Below are 19,670 nucleotides of genomic sequence, written 5' to 3' on the forward strand. Positions count from 1 at the left end.
TTAGATTTGAATATAGGGAGTATGATGAAGAAGTTTGCAGACGACACTAAAATTGGCTGTGTGGTTGATAATGAAGAGGAAAGTCATGGGCTGCAGGAGGATAGCAATCTACTGGTCAGGTGGGCAGAGCAGTGGCAAATTGAATTTAATTCAGAGAAATGTGAGGTGATGCACTTTGGGAGGGCTAATAAGGAAAGGGAATACACATTAAGCGGTAGGCCACTTAATAGTATAAATGAACAATGGGACCTTGGAGGGCATGTCCACAGATCTCTGAAAGTAGCACGCTAGGTGGATAAGGTGGTTAAGAAGACATACGGAACGCTTGCCTTTATTGGCCGAGGCATAGAATATAAGAGCAGGGAGGTTATGCTTAAATTGTATAATACTTTGGTTAGGCCACAGCTGGAGTACTGCGTGCAGTTCTGGTCGGCGTATTTTAGGAAGGACGTGATTGCACTAGAGAGGGCGCAGAGGAGATTTACTAGGATGCTGCCTGGAATGGAGAATCTTAGTTATGAGAACAAATTGGATAGGCTGGGTTTGTTCTCATTGGAACAGAGGAGGTTGAGAGGCGACCTCATCGAGGTGTACAAAATATTGAGGAGCCTGGACATAGTGGGTCTATTTCCATTGGTGGAGGAGGCTATTACGAGGGGGCATAGTTTTAAGGCGGTTGGTGGAAGGTTTAGAGGGGATTTGAGAGGGGGGCGTCTTTACCCCAGAGGGTTGTGGGGATCTGGAACTCGCTGCCTGGAAGAGTGGTGGATGCAGAAACCCTCACCACTTTTAAGAGATGGTTAGATGGGCACTTAAAGTGCCGTAACCTGCAGGATTACGGACCTAGAGCTGGTAATTGGGATTAGACTGGATGATCTTTTGTTGGACAGCATAGATATAATGGTAAGTACTGCAGGGAATAGAATACGGCCAGGGTGATCTCCTGGACTAGTTTCGATCGCCTGGATGGGTCGTGGAGGAATTTCCCCAAATTTTTTCTCCCTAAATTGGCCTGGGTTTTTATCTGGTTTTTGCCTCTCCCAGGAGATCACATGGCTCCGGTTGGGGTGGAGTGTAGAATGTTTCAGTATAAGGGGTGTCGCAGTTGTGTGAGGCAGACTGGTTGGGCTGGGTGCCCTTTGCCTTTCCGTCATTGTTCATAGGTTTACATGTAACCTTTAGGGCTGCTGACCGAGGGCCGTGCGGCTCTTTGTCGACCGGCGCGGACACGATGGGCCGAAATGGCCTCCTTCTGCGCTGTAAATTTCTATGTTTCTATGTTTCTATTAAGAGCTACAATTACAGCTCATTTTTTCTTTGCAAGCTCTTTCTAAACCATTAGACTATGAGACTTGAGCACAAAAATCTATGCTGACACTCCAGTGCAATGCTGAGGGAGTGCCGCACTGTCAGAGGTGCCGTCTTTCGGATGAGTCGTTAAATCGAAGCCCAGTCTGCTCTCTCAGGTGGCTGCAAAAGATCCCATGGCACTATTTCGAAGAAGAGCAGGGCAGTTATCCCCAGTGTCTTGGCCAATATTTTCAATCCACATCACTAAAAAACAGATTATCTGGTCATTATCACATTGCTGTTTGTGGGATCTTGCTGTGCGCAAATTGGCTGCTGTATTTCCCACATTACAACAGTGTCTAAACTTTTTTTTTTTTAAACGCACTTCATTGGCTGTAAAGCACTTTGGGAAGTCCTGAGGTCGTGAAAGGCGCTATATAAACGCAAGTCTTTTTTTCATACATTATTGTGACAGATATTTATTTTCCTAAGATGCATTTATTTATTATTCGTTCACGGGATTATGGGCATCGCTGGCAAGGCTGGCATTTATTTCCCACCCCTAATTGCCCTCGAGAAGGTGGTGGTGAGCTGCCTTGAACCCAGAGAGGGCAGTTAAGAGCCAACCACATTGCAGTGGGTTTGGAGTCACATATAGGCCAGACCGGGTAAGGGCGGCAGATTTCCTGAAGGATATTAGTGAACCCGATGGGTTTTAGTGACAGTCCGGTAGTTTCATGGTCACTGTTACTGATACTAGATTTTTATTCCAGATTTATTTCATTAACTGAATTTAAATTCCCCAGCTGCTGTGGTGGGATTTGAACTAATGTCTCTGGATCATTAGTCCCGGCCTCTGGATTACCCATCCTGTAACGTCACCACTGTGCCACTGTACCCCGATCTCAGTTGGAAAATTCACAGCAGAAAGACTAAATAAATTTGCATTGGGTGTTTTACAGCAAGGCAAAAGAAACTTGCCAATCAGCAATGGGCCAATCCTCGTCGCCCTTGATTGCAACCTGACCCGTTCCCTCTCTGGGCATCAGCCTCCTATTGTGATGGCTTACCACAATTTATGGGCATGGACACGATTGGAATAAATACCAATCTCTCGTGAGGCTGCACGGGGTGGCAGGGGTTGGAAATCGGATGGAAGCTCTCTGTCAGCCTCTCTTGCGGTCCACCCATTTCTACTCCCTCCCCGGCCCTTTCTCACCGAGCCCTTACGTTTTGCTCTGTCGCTGACCTCTTACAGCCCCTCAGTTGATAGCCCGATGGATTCACCTCTCTTGCTGCCCCTCTTTAAATGCTGCCTCTCGTTATTTCTTTCTTATTAACGCGCATTTGAAGCCAAGCTTAAAAACTGGACAAGCATCCTGGTCAGGAGGTAATTCCTGAATTGGTTAAAGCTGTGATGAAAGATTAAATAAATAGAAACATAGAACTTTACAGCGCAGAAGGAGGCCATTTCGGCCCATCGTGTCCATGCTGGCCGACAAAGAGCCGCACGGCCCTCGGTCAGCAGCCCTGAAGGTTACATATAAACCTATGAACAATGAACAATGACAGAAAGGCAAAGAGCACCCAGCCCAACCAGTCCGCCCCACACAACTGCGACACCCCTTACACCGAAACATTCTGCACTCCACCCCAACCGGAGCCATGTGATCTCCTGGGAAATAAAGGAAATTTTAAACTGAAGGTTCTCCCGAGTTGCAGTGTATCCGAGGATTGGAGAGTCGGTAACATAACGACCATTTTCAACAAGAGAGACGCAGCTAACCTGGGTGATTGTTGATTAAAGATGAAATTACTCCACACTCTATCAGCCATGACCTTATTAAATGGCGGAGCAGGCTTGAGGGGCCTACTCTGGTCCTATTTCTTATGTTCTTACAAAGAAGTTAATTAAGCTGAAGGAGAACCAGCGGAGGTTACACAGGGATATTAATGAGATGGCAGAATGGGAATTCATTGTCAGTAAATGTGAGCTGGAACATTTTAGTTACAAATTGTAGACTTTATATGGGGGTGGCGGGGGGGTGGGGAAACTGGGTGATGTGGAAGAGCAGCGGGATTTGGGAATTCAGGTTCACAAGACCTCAAGTGTATAAGGCCTTCATAGAATCATAGAAGTTTACAGCACGGAGGGAGGCCATTTGTCCATGCTGGCCGACAAAGAGCTATCCGGCCTAATCCCACTTTCCAGCTCTTGGTCCGTAGCCCTGTACCTTACGGCACTTCAGGTGCACATCCAAGTACTTTTTAAATGCGGTGAGGGTTTCTGCCACTACCACCCTTTCAGGCCGTGAGTTTCAGACTCCCATCACCCTCTGGGTGAAAATATCCCCTCAAATGCCCTCTAAACCTACTTTAAATCTTTTCCCCCTGGTTATTGACCCCTCTGCTAAGGGAAATAGATCCTTTCTATCCACTCTATCTAGGCCCCTCATAATTTTATACACCTCAATTAAATCTCCCCTCAGCCTCCTCTGTTCCAAAGAAAACAACCCCAGCCTATCCAATCATTCCTCATAGCTAAAATTCTCCAGTCCTGGCAACATCCTCGTAAATTTCCTCTGTACCTTCTCTGGTGCGATGACATCTTTAAAAAAAAACGAATGGAATACCGAGTTATGTGGCACGAGATATAAGTTGAGATCTTATGGTGAATCTACATGAAATCTTAGTAGGACCACGTTTGAAGTAATGGATGCTGTTTTGGGCTTCTTCGATAGAAAGGACGTTGAGGGAAGAGAGGGCACAGTGTGGATTGACCAGGGTACTGTCGGGCATGAGAAAAAGCAAGACTTGGGAAACTGAAGCTGTATTTTCATTAGCACAGAGGAGACTCTCAGGTTATTTAACAAAGAATAATAATACATTTTGCATTTCAGGTTGTAACACTCCGACTTGCATTGCCACAAAAGATGTGTGAGTTATGTAATGTTTACAAGGAGTTTAGAATTAGTGAACATATTGTACAATATGCAACATGTTGTATCTGCATAACACACAGGATGTTATACAATAAATATGTAAGTGTTACATCTCTTAGTATTTTGTTTCTAAGTCAACCACTTGCTTCCCATCAACAGGCCCCTATAAGCCAGGTCTGGCCCATGTTACATAAGAACGTATGAAGGAGCAGGAGAGTTGGCCATTTGGCCCCTCGAGCCTGCTCCACCATTCAATGAGGTCACGGCTGATCTTCGACCTCAACCCCACTTTCCTGCACTGTCCCCATATCCCTCGATTCCCTTAATATTCAAAAATCTATCGATCTCAGCCTTGAATATACTCAACGACTGAGCCTCCACAGGCCTCTGGGGCAGAGAATTCCAAAGATTCACCACCCTCTGAGTGAAGAAATTTCTCCTCATCTCAGTCCTAAATGGCCGACCCCTTAATCTGAGACTGTGACCCCTGGTTCTAGACTCCCCAGCCCGGGGGAAAACATCCTCCCTGTATCTACCCTGTCAAGCCCTGTAAGAATTTTGTAAATTTCAATGAGATCACCTCTCATTCTTCTAAACTCTAGGGAATGTCAGCCTAGTCTACTCAATCTCTCCTCATTGGACAATCCCAGGAATCAGTCTGGTGAACCTTCGTTGCACTCCCTCTAAGGCAAAGCACTCATTCTTGTATTATTTTTCCACAGCGAAGTATCGTTACTCTTATCACGGAGTACACTTTATTCCTTTTTAACTGTAATTCTGTGCTGTGTTCCAGTCTGTTAAATTAACCGAGAACTCTGTGCAACAGTTGCCCGGACCTCGAGTCAGCTGGGCACTGCCGTGGACCCCTTCCTAGTGACGGCAGCAGAAAGCTGTCTGGAAACGCTGGGAGTTGTGAAGCCCCAATGGAAAGTCTCATCGATGGCAACACCACCCTCCAGCAAAACTGCAATGGGGCAGCCGCTGAAAGTTTTCATCAGTAAAAACATGCTGCTCAGAGCAAGTTCAAAGCTGGGGCTGCCTCTCTCAGCTTATGGAAGGATGTGCGAACCTTTCCAGTTTGTGATCAGAACTTGCTAAACGTGTGTAACTCTCTCTCAGCCATTTCATGCTGTCCGTACTCCTGGCAGGTTAGTGAAGTTGCAGGGAAATGCAATGTGTAATGGAATTCCTGGATAGTTTCTTCACTCAAATGTTTGCGCTAATGATGCTCCTTAGTTGAGCCCGGCGCACAATTTTTTTTTTTGCTTTGTTCACGGGATTTGGGAGTCGCTGGCAAGGCCGGCATTTATTGCCTGTCCCTAACTGCCCTCAAGAAGGTGGTGGTGAGCCACCTTCTTGATAACTGAGTGTCTCACTGGGCCATTTCAGGGGGCAGTTAAGGGCCAACCACATTGCTGTGGATCTGGAGTCACATATCGGCCAGACCGGGTAAGGGCGGCAGATTTCCTTCCCTAAAGGGAATTAGTGAACCCGATGGGTTTTTACGACAATCTGGTAGTTACACAATCACCATACTGATATATTCAATTAACTGAATTTAAATTCCCCAGCTGCCCTGGTGGGATTTGAACTCATGTCCCTGCATTAGTCCAGGCCTCTGGATTACTAGCCCCGTAACCAGTAACCACTACGCTACCGTTCCCATTGAGTGAAGTTGATGAGGGATTGTTGCTGCATTTGGGAGGTTTCGCGATGGCTCAGCCCTGGACCAACCCAGCTGAAAACTCTGCTACAGCATTGCCATGACGATGTATCTAGTACAGTGAGATGTCTTTCCATGGCTGCTTTGGGGTTCTAGGTTAAGCTGACAAATTAACAGTTTGTCCAGGCAGACGTGACGTCAGCAGAACAACACGATGTTGTCACTGTGTGTGTCACCATCGTGCTCGGTGTAGTAACACGACTTCACCAAAGCTACGCTGTCCGAAGGAGCAGCTCCGGTCAGCATGGGAAAACACAGCACCGAAAATAACCAAGGAAGACTTGCATTTATATAGTGCCTTTCACGACCACAGGGCGCCCCAAAGCGCTTTCCAGCCAACGAAGTACTTTTGAAGTGTAGTCACTGTTGTAATGTAGGAACTTAGAAAAGGAAGCCCTCAAAAGTAAAACAATAACCTGCCCAATGCCCCATTTTGGTTTGGGCATGAGCAGAAAGCCAAAACCTGCTAAAGAACATCTCCCTCACAACTACCCCTGAGTTCTGACAAAGGGTCACCGGTGCAATGAGACCTGGGTGTCATGGTACATCAGTCATTGAAAGTTGGCATGCAGGTACAGCAGGCAGTGAAGAAGGCAAATGGTATGTTGGCCTTCATAGCTAGGGGATTTGAGTATAGGAGGAGAGAGGTCTTACTGCAGTTGTACAGGGCCTTGGTGAGGTCTCAACTGGAATATTGTGTTCAGTTTTGGTCTCCTAATTTGAGGAAGGATGTTCTTGCTATTGAGGGATTGCAGCGAAGGTTCACCAGACTGATTCCCGGGATGGTAGGACTATATATGAAGAAAGACTGGATCGACTGGGCCTGTATTCACTGGAGTTTAGAAGAATGAAAGGGGATCTCATAGAAACATATAAAATTCTGACGGGATTGGACAGGTTAGAGGCAGGAAGAATGTTCCCGATGTTGGGGAAGTCCAGAACCAGGGGTCACAGTCTAAGGATAAGGGGTAAGCCATTTAGGACCGAGATGAGGAGAAACTTCTTCACTCAGAGAATTGTGAACCTGTGGAATTGTCTACCACAGAAAGTTGTTGAGGCCAGTTCGTTAGATATATTCAAAAGGGAGTTAGATGTGGCCCTTACAGCTAAAGGGATCAGGGAGTATGGAGAGAAAGCAGGAATGGGGTACTGAATGATCAGCCATGATCTTATTGAATGGTGGTGCAGGCTCGAAGGGCCGAAAGGCCTACTCCTGCACCTATTTTCTATGTTTCTATGAAACATTAACACTGTCTCTCTCCACAGATGCTGCCTGATCGGGAGATTTCCAGCACTTTCGGTTTTTATTTCAGAATCCAGCCTCCGCAGTATTTTGCTTCTGTCCATGCCAACTCAAGTGTCCCCGAAAGTTAATGCCCGACTCTGGCACAGGTTCATGTTCAACGGAGCAAACCGAACACATTGGAGAGAGGCTCCAGTGTTGTATCTTGTATCCTTGCCTCCAATCCATGCCCCCCTCAAGTGCAACTCTTCAATGGCAGCACCAGACTGGTAAACGAACCCTGTTGTCAGTCCTGGTGTTTATTTTTGGAAATATGATGGGAGCAACAGAATATTCGAGCTCTGTGAATGCCGCTCGGTAAGTGGAAGGGTTAGCCTGGTTTCCGTGGCAGCTCTCTCATCTCTGCGCCAGAAGATCATGGGTTCAGCCCCCATTCCAGAGACCAGAATCTAGGCTGACACTCCAGTGCAGTGCTGAGGGAGTCTTTTGAATGAGATATTTAACCGATGCTCTGTCTGCTCTCTCAGGTGGACGTAAAAGATTCCATGGCACTATTTCAAAGTTGAGTAAAGGATTCCTCCCCATCTCCTGGCCAACAGTACTAAAAAACAGATTATTTATCTCATTGCAGTTTGTGGGCCAAATTTTCTGCCGTGTCTCTTCATTACAACCGTGACTGCAATTCAGAAGTACTTCATTGGCTGTGAAGCGCTTCGGGACCTGCTGAGGTTGTTAAAGGCGCTATATAAATGCAAGTTTGAACTGGATTTATAAAGTAGTCAGAAAACTCTGGTGTAAGGACCGACCAAAATATGGGTTATAAGGTACTAGATGGAGCAATGAAAACTACTTGCATGTACACCAGCAGGGCTAGATGGAGATCGTCCTCCTCTCCTCCTCCTCCTCCACCCTACCCCGCCCCACCCACCCTACTCCTGGTCTGGTTAGGCCACAAACCAGCCTGATCACCAGCCACGTAGCACGGAACTATTGGCTATGCATATGAGGTACAGGTTCAGTTTCCAATCACACTGGGAGTGCCTGGCCACAGGGACACTTCAAACCCTCAAAAAAAACACCTGGTCGTGGTCCACCTCCATGGGATTGCTATTCTGCTGGGGCATCATCACTCCTCTTGGGCAGTGCAGCCACTCTGCAGCGATTCACAGTCAGGATAAAAGGCTTGCAACAGGCACAGACGATGTGAAGCGGGCACTGTCGCTAGGCAAAGCTGTGAAGGAGGAAACCCACAAGACCGAGGTATGTACACAATCAGAGTAAGCTTCTTGTACTCACTGATTCTAGATGGGTGGGTGGGCCGAGTGATGAAATCTGATCAAAGGGCACTGTCATGTACTTGCTTCATGGGTTCTTTGCTTAAGAATTCATAGCAACACATTGCTATTAAGAACTAGTTGGTTTATTAACAAAGGTTTAACAATCACACTACACATTACCAGTTCATCCACTAGGCTCACAACTGCATACCTCATCGTGGATGACATAAACTCAACTGGCTGGGGTTTTATTGAGTCTTGTGAACATCATGTGACTGGCTAAGCCACTCCCAGTGCAACCGCTCCACAAATGTGAGAGCATCCTCACAGGTGTATACACCACTGGCGTATACACCACAGGCACGATGGTATTTCTGCTCAATCACCATGTGATAAGACAAGGGTGGAATTTCCCCGCTTTGACCAAACAACATGGAAAATTACCTGCTGGCACACATCCAACACCAGAGACTGATTTTCATACTTCTTCACCCGGCAAGCATTCCTTCACAGAGAGAGAGAGAGAGAGAGAGAGAAAAGAGAGGGGAAAAAAAAATACAGGAGAACAGTCAAATCACATCGTTGCATACAGCGAGCACAAGATATCATCTGACCTCGGTTTGAATAACTCACAGAGCCAATGCGCATGCTTAGCATGTGGGCTGTTAATAGTCAAAAGGAACGAGAAATAGAATTTGCTTGAAATGCAAGAGACTGAAATAAAAAGGAAGCTTTAATTTCATTGCATGCCAGCACAGTTCCAGCCTCCCGGTCGGTGCAAATTAATGTTACATACAGGTTGATTCTGCAAATACAATGCCCAGACAATCTCATTTTACCCAATCGAGATACTATCCCTCCGTGCTGACTGAGGTGCGGGCAAGACAATCGCCGCGAGCAAAGTTTAGTCGTGCTGTTCTGCTTACAAGCTCTACGTTTTATTTGTACTTTAAAACTCAACATTCACAGGTATTTTGCTGTGAATTGAGCCAAATGCACTCAGTACAAACAACTTGTATTTATATAGCGCCTTTAACGTAGTGAACGGTCCCAAGGCGTGTTATAGACAAAAAATTTGACACCGAGCCGCATAAGGAGACATTAGGGCAGTAGGTTTTAAGGAGTGTCTTGAAGGAGGAAAGAGAGGCGAAGAGGTTTAGGCAGGGAGTTCCAGAGCTTGGGCCCTACGCACGGCCACTGATGGTTGAACGATTACAATCAGGGATGCTCAAGAGGGCAGAATTGGAGAAGCGCAGACATTGGGGGGGGGGGGGGGTTGTGGGGCTGGAGGAGGTAACAGAGATAGGGAGGGGCGAGGCCATGGAGGGATTTGAAAACAAGCGTGAGAATTTTTAAACCGAGGCGTTGCTTAACCAGTCCCCAAGTTTACAAACCGCAGCCCAATAACCAGAACATACATGCTTTCTTTTATATATGGATACACGTTCAGGTAGGCATGATGGAGTAGGTGAGGATTTTGATCCCGGTAGTGCTTGCAGATACTTCTGTTCTAGTGATTTTGAGCATGATGTCTGGGGACGTGAAAATCCAATTTGTTAATTAGTTCAGCAAACATTTCAATTCGAAGGCACAAGCTGACGCTTTTTGGTGAATCGCTCAAACCCTTAAACACAATGGCAATGCTGATTGCCAGAAACAGTCATAGCGGACCTTCCCCAACCTCCTCCATCTACTCCTACATTATGGGTGTTCATCAAGATCAGCATAACAGGGTTCTCCTGTGAGGAGAGATTGAGTGGAATGGGGCCTGTACTCTTTGGAGTTTAGCAGAAGGAGCTGCGATTTGATTGAAACATATATAAGATTCTGAGGGGGATTGACAGGGTAGATGCTGAGAGGTTGTTTCCCTCTGGCTGGAGAGTCTAGAACTAGGGGGCACAGTCTCAGGATAAGGGGTCAGCCATTTTAGACTGAGATGAGGAGGAATTTCTTCACAAAGAGGGTTGTAAGTCTTTGGAATTCTCTACCTCAAAGCGCTGTGGATGTTGCATCATTGAATATATTCAAGGCTGCGATCGATTGATTTTTGGACTCTAGGGGAATCAAGGGATCTGGGGATCGGGCAGGAAAGTGGAGTTGAGGTAGAAGATCAGCCATGATCTTATTGAATGGCGGAGCAGGCTCGAGGGGCCGAATGGCCGACTCCTGCTCCTAATTCTTATGTTCTTAGAAAATATTTAGCCCCTGGGAGGTTCGGGTTGGGGAAAATAAATGGCTGTTGTTGCTGTATGATGGCAAGCGGGTCAGTAACAAGGAGTCACCGATTTTTAAAAATTAGCAAAAGAACCAGAGAGGAAATGAGGTGAGGCCTCGGCTGCTAATTAGGGTGAAATTCCTGTCAAAGGTGGAATATGCACTGCCTCGTTAGTGAAAAAGTCCATTTGAATAAAGGGCACTTTATAATGTCTTTACGCTAAAGTTAGCAAAGGCAGCACATTCACCTCCCTGTCTGCCAACCCTCTCAATCAGGCGAAGGTTGTGGTCTGGGCAACAGGGAGGGTTCGTTGGCAACCAATGACCCAGACAAAGGATGATTCATTCATCACTGACAAAAATAATACCGTTTTTCAATAGTCATTGTCACCACAAAAGGATCTCCAATGAATGACTTTGCTTCACATAAGCCCCTCGAGCCTGCTCCGCCATTCAATAAGATCATGGCTGATCTTCGACCTCAACTCCACTTTCCTGCACTATCGCCATATCCCTTGATTCCCTAAATATCCAAAAATCTATCGATCTCTGCCTTGAATATACTCAAAGACTGAGCCTCCACAGCCCTCTGGGGTAGAGAATTCCAGAGATTCACCTCCCTCTGAGTGAAGGAATTTCTCCTCATCTCAGTTCTAAATGGCCGACCCCTTATTCTGAGACTGTGACCCCTGGTTCTAGACTCCTCAGCCCGGGGGAAACATCCTCCCTGCATCTACCCTGTCAATCCCTGTAAGAATGTTGTGTGTTGTTCAAGGTATCAATTACAGAAACACAGTGGTCATTAAGCAACAGAAACATGTACTTCACAAGAGACCAGTCATTTCCCGAGCTTCACAATGCATCAAATCGGAAAAATATACAAAACTCCTTTTTGCTGGTTTAATGCTGAGCCGAAATCAAAAAGTTAAAGCTATCCTATCATCCTCCCCAGGATGCTGCTTTCCTTGTATTAGTTATAGTTTATCGTCCGTCCTCTTGTCACCTCCAGACTCGACTATTCCAACGCTCTCCTGGCCGGCCTCTCATCCTCCACTCTCCAGAAACTGCAGCTCATCCAAACCTCGGCTGTCCCGAGTCCTAACTCGCACCAAGTCCCATTCACCCATCACCCCTGTGCTCGCTGACCTACATTGGCTCCCGATCGGGCAATGCCTCATTTGTGACATTTTCATCTTTGTGTTCAAAGCCCTCCAGTGCCCTCGCCCCTCCCTATCTCTCTAACCTCCCTCAACCCTCAGAGATCTCTGCGCTCCTCCAATTCTGGCCATCTTGTGCATCCCCCTCCGATTTTAATCGCTCTGTCATCGGCGGCCGTGCTTTCATCTCCTGCAGCCCTACAACCCTTGCAGAACTCTGTGTTCCTCCAATTCTGCTCTCTTCTGCATCCCCAACTTTCTTGAGCCCTCCACTGGTGGCCGTGTCTTCAGTTGTTGAGGCCGTTGGCCCTGGATTTCCCTCCCTAAAGCGCTCCGCCTCTCCATCTTTCTGCCCTCCTATCTTTGCAATTCTCTGCTCTAGAGGGCTCTGGATGCCGAGTCTCTAAATATATTCAAGGCTGAGATCAATAGATTTTTGGAGTCTGGGGGAATCAAGGGGTATGGAGATCGGACGGGAAAGTGGAGTTGAGGTCGAAGATTAGCCCATGATCTTATTAAATGGGGGAGCAGGCTCAAGGGGCCGTGTGGCCTACTCCTGCTCCTAATTCTTATGTTATGTTCTTATTTAAGACGTTTCTTAAAACCTAGCTCTTTGACCAAGCTTTTGGTCACCTGTCCTAATGTCGTCTCCTTTGGCTCAGTATCAATTTTGTTGTCGGATTACGCTCCTGTGAAGCGCCTTGCGATGGTTTATGAGGTTAAAGGCACTATATAAATGAAAGTTGCTGTTGTTATTGCTGATCAGTCACCAACTTGGGACCAAATGGTTAAAAAGGGCCATTTTGGGGATTCTGATACGTTTGAACATTAAGTGTCATGGATTTGCAATGCAGTTCGCTTCTTGGAAGTTTTGATTGCCGATTGAAACATTTCTGAGGCAGGTTACCAACGACAACAACGCCCCCCCCCCCCCCCCCAACCCCCTCCCCACTACCTCAGTACTCCCCTCAAAGGCATGTCACTAGGCAACAGTGCCCCTTTAACAGTGCTCCAGCAAGTGCTCCAGCAACAGCTACGTTCCACTCCGTCATTAATCAACAAACAGGACCGTCCAGTCAGATCGAGTTTAGAACATTTTAAAAAGTCGTCCTGTAACTATAAAGGACAATAACCAAAGAAAATGATGCGCAATTGTATTGCCTGATGAAACAAATTGTCCCTGGCTCGGAGCTCTTTAATCTCCTTCAAGACGCTCCCTTTCCCCCCCCCCCCAGACGACAATGTTTCATGTAGAGATGACAGGGAGTCTCGGGCCAAACAAACAACGGACTGTTTGCACGATGGCTGCTAATCCGGAGTGAATACTGTGCAATTTGTATTCATCAATGAAGCGCATACAAGGAAAGTCACTTAATCAAATATAAATCAGCGCAGAGATGGGTCGGCTCCAGTTTAAAGGAATTAGCCGCAAAACACATTTAAGTGGGCAAAAGTAGAATTAGTGCATCCACAGATGGATCAAAAATGCTCAGAAACGCACAGGGATCGCTCCGGAGGTGGAACACCATCAACTGTTGTCTCGGTGGTATAGTAGTGTCCCAGTGCACTGAGGGGTCTGCACACCCAGGGTTCACAGAATAGCCATGCTGCAGTGTCACCCGGACCAGGATAGCCACATGGCATTCAAACACCGAGGGGCAGAGCCAACGATCACAAGACTATTAAACTATCCATCCAGAGAGATCCGAATGTTTGAACAGCCGATTGTTTCCCAAATGCTTCCAGGGACCCCCTGCTCTATCTGGGGGTTTATTCCACATCTTGATCACGTTTTGTGTGGGGAAAAAAAACTTCTTGATATCTTTCCCAAAAATGACCCTTTTCTCATCTGAACCTGTGTCCCTCGGTTCTACTCAGTCGTTGAGTATATTCAAGGCACAGATTTTGATATTAAGGCAATCAAGGGATGTGGGGATGGTGAAGTCAAGGTAGATCAGCCATGATCTCATTGAATGGCAGAGCAGGCTCGAGGGGCCAAATGGCCTTCTCCTGCTCCTATTTCTTATGTTCTTGTGTCTACTTGTGCAATTTAATTTGAGGTGGTATTCAGAGGTAACTGTTTCTATACCCTTTACAAGATCACCTATTCATTATTCACTTATCCTGGCTGAGCAGCTCAAGGTTGGTTACAGCACAGGAGGCAGCCATTCGGCCCATCGAGCCCGTGCCGGCTCTCTGCAAGAGCTCTTCAGCCAGTCCCACTCCCCCGCCCTTTCCCCGTAGCTCTGCAATTTGTTTTCCTTCAGGTGTTTATCCTATTCCCTTTTGAAAGCAGCGATTGAGTTCTGCCTCCACCACCCTCTCAGGCAGCGCATTCCAGATCCTAACCACTCGCTGCTTAAAAAAGGATTACCCTCCTGTCGCCTTTGGTTTTTCTGCCAATCGCCTTAAATCTGTGTCCTCTGGTCCTCGACCCTACCGCCAATGGGAACAGTTTCTCTCTCTATCTGCTCTGTCCAGACCCCTCATAATTTTGAGCCCCTCGATCAAATCTCTTCTCCACCTTCTCTGCTCCAAGGAGAACAACCCCAGCTTCTCCAGTCTCTCCACATAGGTGCCTCATAACTTAAGACTCCCGACACTGGAGATCAGGGGCGTGGTTCTGCTCCAGCTCCAGTGCTTGACTGTCTCTCTTGTACCTTGGTGACCAGAACTGGACGTGATCAGCATCCAGCATCTGACCACAGCACTGAACATTTGATTACCTCCTCTACTATACAGTCCACTGTTTCCGCCGTGTAGCTGAACATCCTCTTGAATTTGTTGATTGTCGCTCAGCATCGGTTGGATAGACTTAGCGTCAAGACTTGACATCTCTCTGCATTAAATATCATCTGCCGTTTTTGTTCTACAGTTACACATTTTCTCCAATTCCTCTACACTCTTGAAGCTGTCTCCACTGCCCCATTTCATTTAGTGGCATCCGCAACCTTCACCACTTTGCATCAAGTTTCGGAGTTGAGGTCAATTCTTTCATTAGAAACAGTAGCGGTCCCAGCACTGTGACCTGAGGCATCGCTCTCAGTACTGATCACCACCCCACCCCCACCCCCACCCGACTCTGAAATAACTCCTCCAACAAATACTTGTTAATGCCGACCCTTCACCCAGTTTCTTCTCCATTCCCAGGGTTTGGCCTACTTCCTCCTAGCTTTCAGTTTCATTGAATATGAGCCCATTGTGTAAACTTTGTCAAAAGCCGATAGGAAATTGAAACACGTCACCGCTCAAGGCTTACCTCAACAACAACTTGTATTTATATAGCTCTTTTAAAGGCATGTCACAGGAGCATTACCAAACAACATCAGCCATAGAAGATCGGCCAGGATCTCATTGAATGGCGGAGCAGGCTCGAGGGGCCGAATGGCCTACTCCTGTCCTAATTCTTATGTTATGTGACACTGAGCCATATAAGGAGACATTAGAACAGGTGAACCAAAGCTTGGTCAAATTGGTAGGTTTGTATTTATATCGTGCCTTTAACGCAGTAAAACGTCCCAAGGCACCTCACAGGTGTATTATAAGAAAAAAATAAATACATTTGACACCACATAACACAAGAAGGAATTACAGCAGGAATCTTGGTTAAAGAGATAGGTTTTAAGGAGTGTCTTGAAGGACGAAAGAGAGGTAGAGAGGTGGAGAGGTTTAGGGAGGGAGCTCCAGAGCTTAGGGCCCAGGCAACAGAAGGCACGGCCACCGATGGTTGAGCGATTATAATCAGGGATGCTCAAGAGGGCAGAATTAGAGGAGCGCAGACATCTGAGGGGGATTGTGGGGCTGGAAGAGATTACAGAGATAGGGAGGGGCTAGGCCATGGAGGGGTTTGTAAACCAGGATGAGAATTTTGAAAACGAGGTGTTGCTTAACCGGGAGCCAATGTAGGTCAGCGAGCGTCTTGAAGGAGAAGAGAGAGATGGAGAGGCGGAGAGTTTTAGGGAGTGACCTCCACGACTTAGGGCCTAGGCAGCTGAAGGCAGTGTCACCGATGGTGGAGCGATTATAATCGGAGAATGTGCAAGAGGTCTGATTGAAGGAGTGCAGAGATTCCGGATGGGGTTGTAGGGCTGGAGGAGGTTACCAAGATAGTGAGGGGCCAGATCGTGGAAGCAGACCTCAACAAAGTTGAGGGGGTTAGACGGGCCAGGCCGTTCCCCTTTGGAATCAATTGTAACTGCTGATAACTAGGCTAGTGTTACACAGATGATCCTCACGTTTAATTCAGATAATCAGTTCCATTATTTTACATGGAATAGAAGACTAATGGATCTGTTGTTGCCCGTGTCTGTTCAGTCACCCTTTTTGAATATAGACACCGCATTAGCCTGTTTCCAACTGTCTGCTGTCTCTCCTATGTCCAGTAACACCCTCATAATGACTGCAAGTGTTTCACAAATCTCTTTCAATGTCCGGGATAAATGAATCTGTCCTCTGGGATCTATTTGCTTTGAGTTCAATTAGCCTGTCTAGGACTTCCATTTCATTGATGATAAAGTCAATAATTGCATTTATATAGCGCCTTTAACATTGCAAAGCATCCCAAGGTGCTTTAAAGGAGCGTTATCAAACAAAATTTGATACATAAGGAGATATAAGAACATAAGAAATAGGAGCAGGAGTAGGCCATTTGGCCGCTCCGCCATTTAATAAGATCATGGCTGATCTGATCATGGACTGAGATCCATTTCCCTGCCCGCTCCCCATAACCCTTTACTCCCTTATCGCTCAAAGATTTGTCTATCTCCGCCTTAAATATATTCAATGACCCAGCCTCCACAGCTCTCTGGGGCAGAGAATTCCACAGATTTACAACCATCTGAGAGAAGAAATTCCTCCTCATCTCAGTTTTAAATAGGCAGCCCCTTATTATGAGACTATGCCCCCTAGTTTTAGTTTCCCCTACGAGTGGAAATATCTTCTCTGCACCCACCTTGTCGAGCCCCCTCATTATCTTATATGTTTTGATAAAATCACCTCTCATTCTTCTGAACTCCAATGAGAATAGGCCCAACCTGCTCAACCTATTTTCATAAGTCAACCCCCTCATTTCCAGAATCAACCTGGTGAACCTTCTTTGAACAGCCTCCAATGCAAGTATATCCTTCCTTAAATACGGAGACCAAAACTGTATGCAGTACTCTACGTGTGGCCTCACCAATACCCTGTACAGTTGTAGCAGGACTTCTCTGCTTTTATACTCTATCCCCCTTGCAATAAAGACCAACATTCCATTTGCCTCCCTGATCACTTGCTGTACCTGTATACTAACTTTTTATGTTTCATGCACAAAGACCCCCAGGTCCCTCTGCACTGCAGCACTTTGCAATTTTTCTCCATTTAAATTATAATTTGCTTTTCTATTTTTTCTGCCAAAGTGGATAACCTCACATTTTTATCACATTATACTCCATCTGCCAAATTTTTGCCCACTCACTTACCCTGTCTATATCCCTTTGCAGATGTTTTTGTGTCCTCACAATTTGCTTTCCCACCCATCTTTGTATCATCAGCAAACTTGGCTACATTGCACTCGGTCCCTTCATCCAAGTCATTAATATAGATTGTAAATAGTTGAGGCCCCAGCACCGATCCCTGCGGCACCCCATTAGTTACTGTTTGCCAACCGGAAAATGACCCATTTATCCCGACTCTCTGTTTTCTGTTAGTTAGCCAATCCTCTATCCATGCTAATATATTACCCCCAATCCCGTGAACTTTTATCTTGTGCAGTAACCTTTTATCTGGCACCTTATCGGATGCTTTCTGGAAATCCAAATCCAAATACACCCCCCTTATCCACCCTGCTTGTTACATCCTCAAAGAACTCCAGCAAATTTGTCAAACTTGATTTCCCTTTCATAAAACCATGCTGACTCTGTTTGATTAAATTATGTTTATCCAAATGCCCTGCTACTGTTTCCTTAATGATGGACTCCAGCATTTTCCCAATGACAGAGACGGATGTTAGGCTAACTGATCTGTAGTTTCCTGCTTTCTGTCTGCCTCGTTTTTTTTACATAGGGGCGTTACATTTGCGGTTTTCCAATCCACTGGGACCTCTCCAGAATCCAGGCAATTTTGGTAGATTGCATCCACTATCTCTGCAGCCACTTCTCTTAAGATGTAAGCCATCGGGTCCACGGGACTTCTCCAACTTTAGTCCCATTATTTTACCGAGTACGACTTCTTTAGTGATAGTATTAAGTTCCTCTCTCCCTATAGCCCCTTGATTATCCACTATTGGGATGTTTTTAGTGTCTTCTACTATGAAGACCGACACAAAATATTTGTTCAACGTCTCTGCCATTTCCCTGTTCCCCATTATTAATTCCCCACTCTCATCCTCTAGGGGACCAACATTTACTTTAGCCATTCTTTTCCTTTTTATATACCTGTAAAAACTCTTACTCTGTTTCTTTATTTTGTGCTAGTTTACTTTCACAATCTATCTTCCCTCTCTATTATTTTTTTTAGTCATTCTTTGCTGGCTTTTAAAAGTTTCCCAATCCTCTGGCCTCCCACTAGTCTTGGCCACATTGTATGCCCTTGTTTTCAATTTGATACCATCCCTTATTTCTTTAGTTAGCCACGGGTAGTTATCCCTTCTCTTAGTCTTTCCTTCTCACTGGGATATATTTCTGTTGCGAGTTATAAAATATCTCCTTAAATGTCTGCCACTGCTCATCAACTGTCCCATACTTTAATCTATTTTCCCAGTCCACTTTAGCCAACTCTGCCTTCATACTTTTGTAATCGCCTTTATTTAAACAGGGGACAGAGATAGGTTTTAAGGAGCGTCTTAAAGGAGGAAAGAGAAGTAGAGAGGCGGAGAGGTTTAGGCAGGGAGTTCCAGAGCTTACGGCCCAGGCAACAGAAGGCACGGCCACTGATGGTTGAGCGATTATAATCAGGGTATATGCCCTAGAGGGCAGAATTAGAGGAGCGCAGATATCGCGGGGGGTGGGGGGGGGGGGGGGGGGTGAGGCTGGAGGAGATTACAGAGATAGGGAGGGGCGAGGCCATGAAGGGATTTGAAAACAAGGATGACAATTTTGAAATCGAGGCGTTGTTTAATCGGGAGCCAATGTAGGTCAACAAGCACAGGGGTGATGGGTGAGCGGGACTTGGTGCGAGTTACGGCATGGGGCAGCCGAGTTTTGGATGAGCTCAGGAGCGAATAAAAATTACTTCCTTGTTCTTCCTGCACACAGAGAAAAATTATCATTGTGCAAGAGTGGGGCCTATTATATCCATGACCTGCATTTCACTGACCCACATTCCCTCTGCTTCTGTAGAGTAGACGTGGCTTTAGAATTCATCCTACGGTATTTCAATTCGTGATAATTCAATCCCATGTAATTTATTGCTTTGGGAATAACTGCGGCAGCAATAATATTTCAACACCCAGTTTTGTGAAGGGGATTTATTTTTGTGCTTCAACCCAGTTTGAATCAGTCAGCAAAAAAGAGCGATTGTGTCTTTGACAAGGATTACTGTTCCAGCTCATATTGTAGCAGCATTTTTGGGTAGTATTAAGAAACTGGTATTTACAGCAGTAAATAGCATCAAACATTTGTAAGGCATAAAATAATTGTCAAAGCCTCTCCTGGAAGAAAAGACTTTGTTTCTTCCACTGAGGGAGATTTCTGCAGTTTATTGCCAGTCTTAAACTGCATTTTTTTCTCAAATTAATTCTTTGAATTCTATTTTATACCTTGAGTGAAGACTTCAAAACCAGCGATGTGCTACACAGAATACATTCTATAATTCTATAGATGCTAAAAGCTGCAGTGCCCCAGATAT

The 19,670-nt window shown here is 45.9% G+C and overlaps 1 protein-coding gene across 3 annotated transcripts in view; it reads right to left on the reverse strand.

The window, feature by feature from the left end:
• tacc1 (transforming, acidic coiled-coil containing protein 1) overlaps positions 1-19,670 on the reverse strand; it is a 220,533-nt gene that overhangs the window by 59,356 nt on the left and 141,507 nt on the right. For all 3 annotated transcript variants that reach the window (XM_070865966.1, XM_070865964.1, XM_070865965.1), the window contains one exon: positions 8,920-8,980. In XM_070865966.1, the coding sequence (XP_070722067.1) occupies positions 8,920-8,980 (61 nt within the window). The remainder of the gene's footprint in view (positions 1-8,919; positions 8,981-19,670) is intronic.

Source organism: Pristiophorus japonicus, chromosome 22, assembly GCF_044704955.1.
Source record: "Pristiophorus japonicus isolate sPriJap1 chromosome 22, sPriJap1.hap1, whole genome shotgun sequence".
NCBI lineage: Eukaryota > Metazoa > Chordata > Chondrichthyes > Pristiophoridae > Pristiophorus > Pristiophorus japonicus.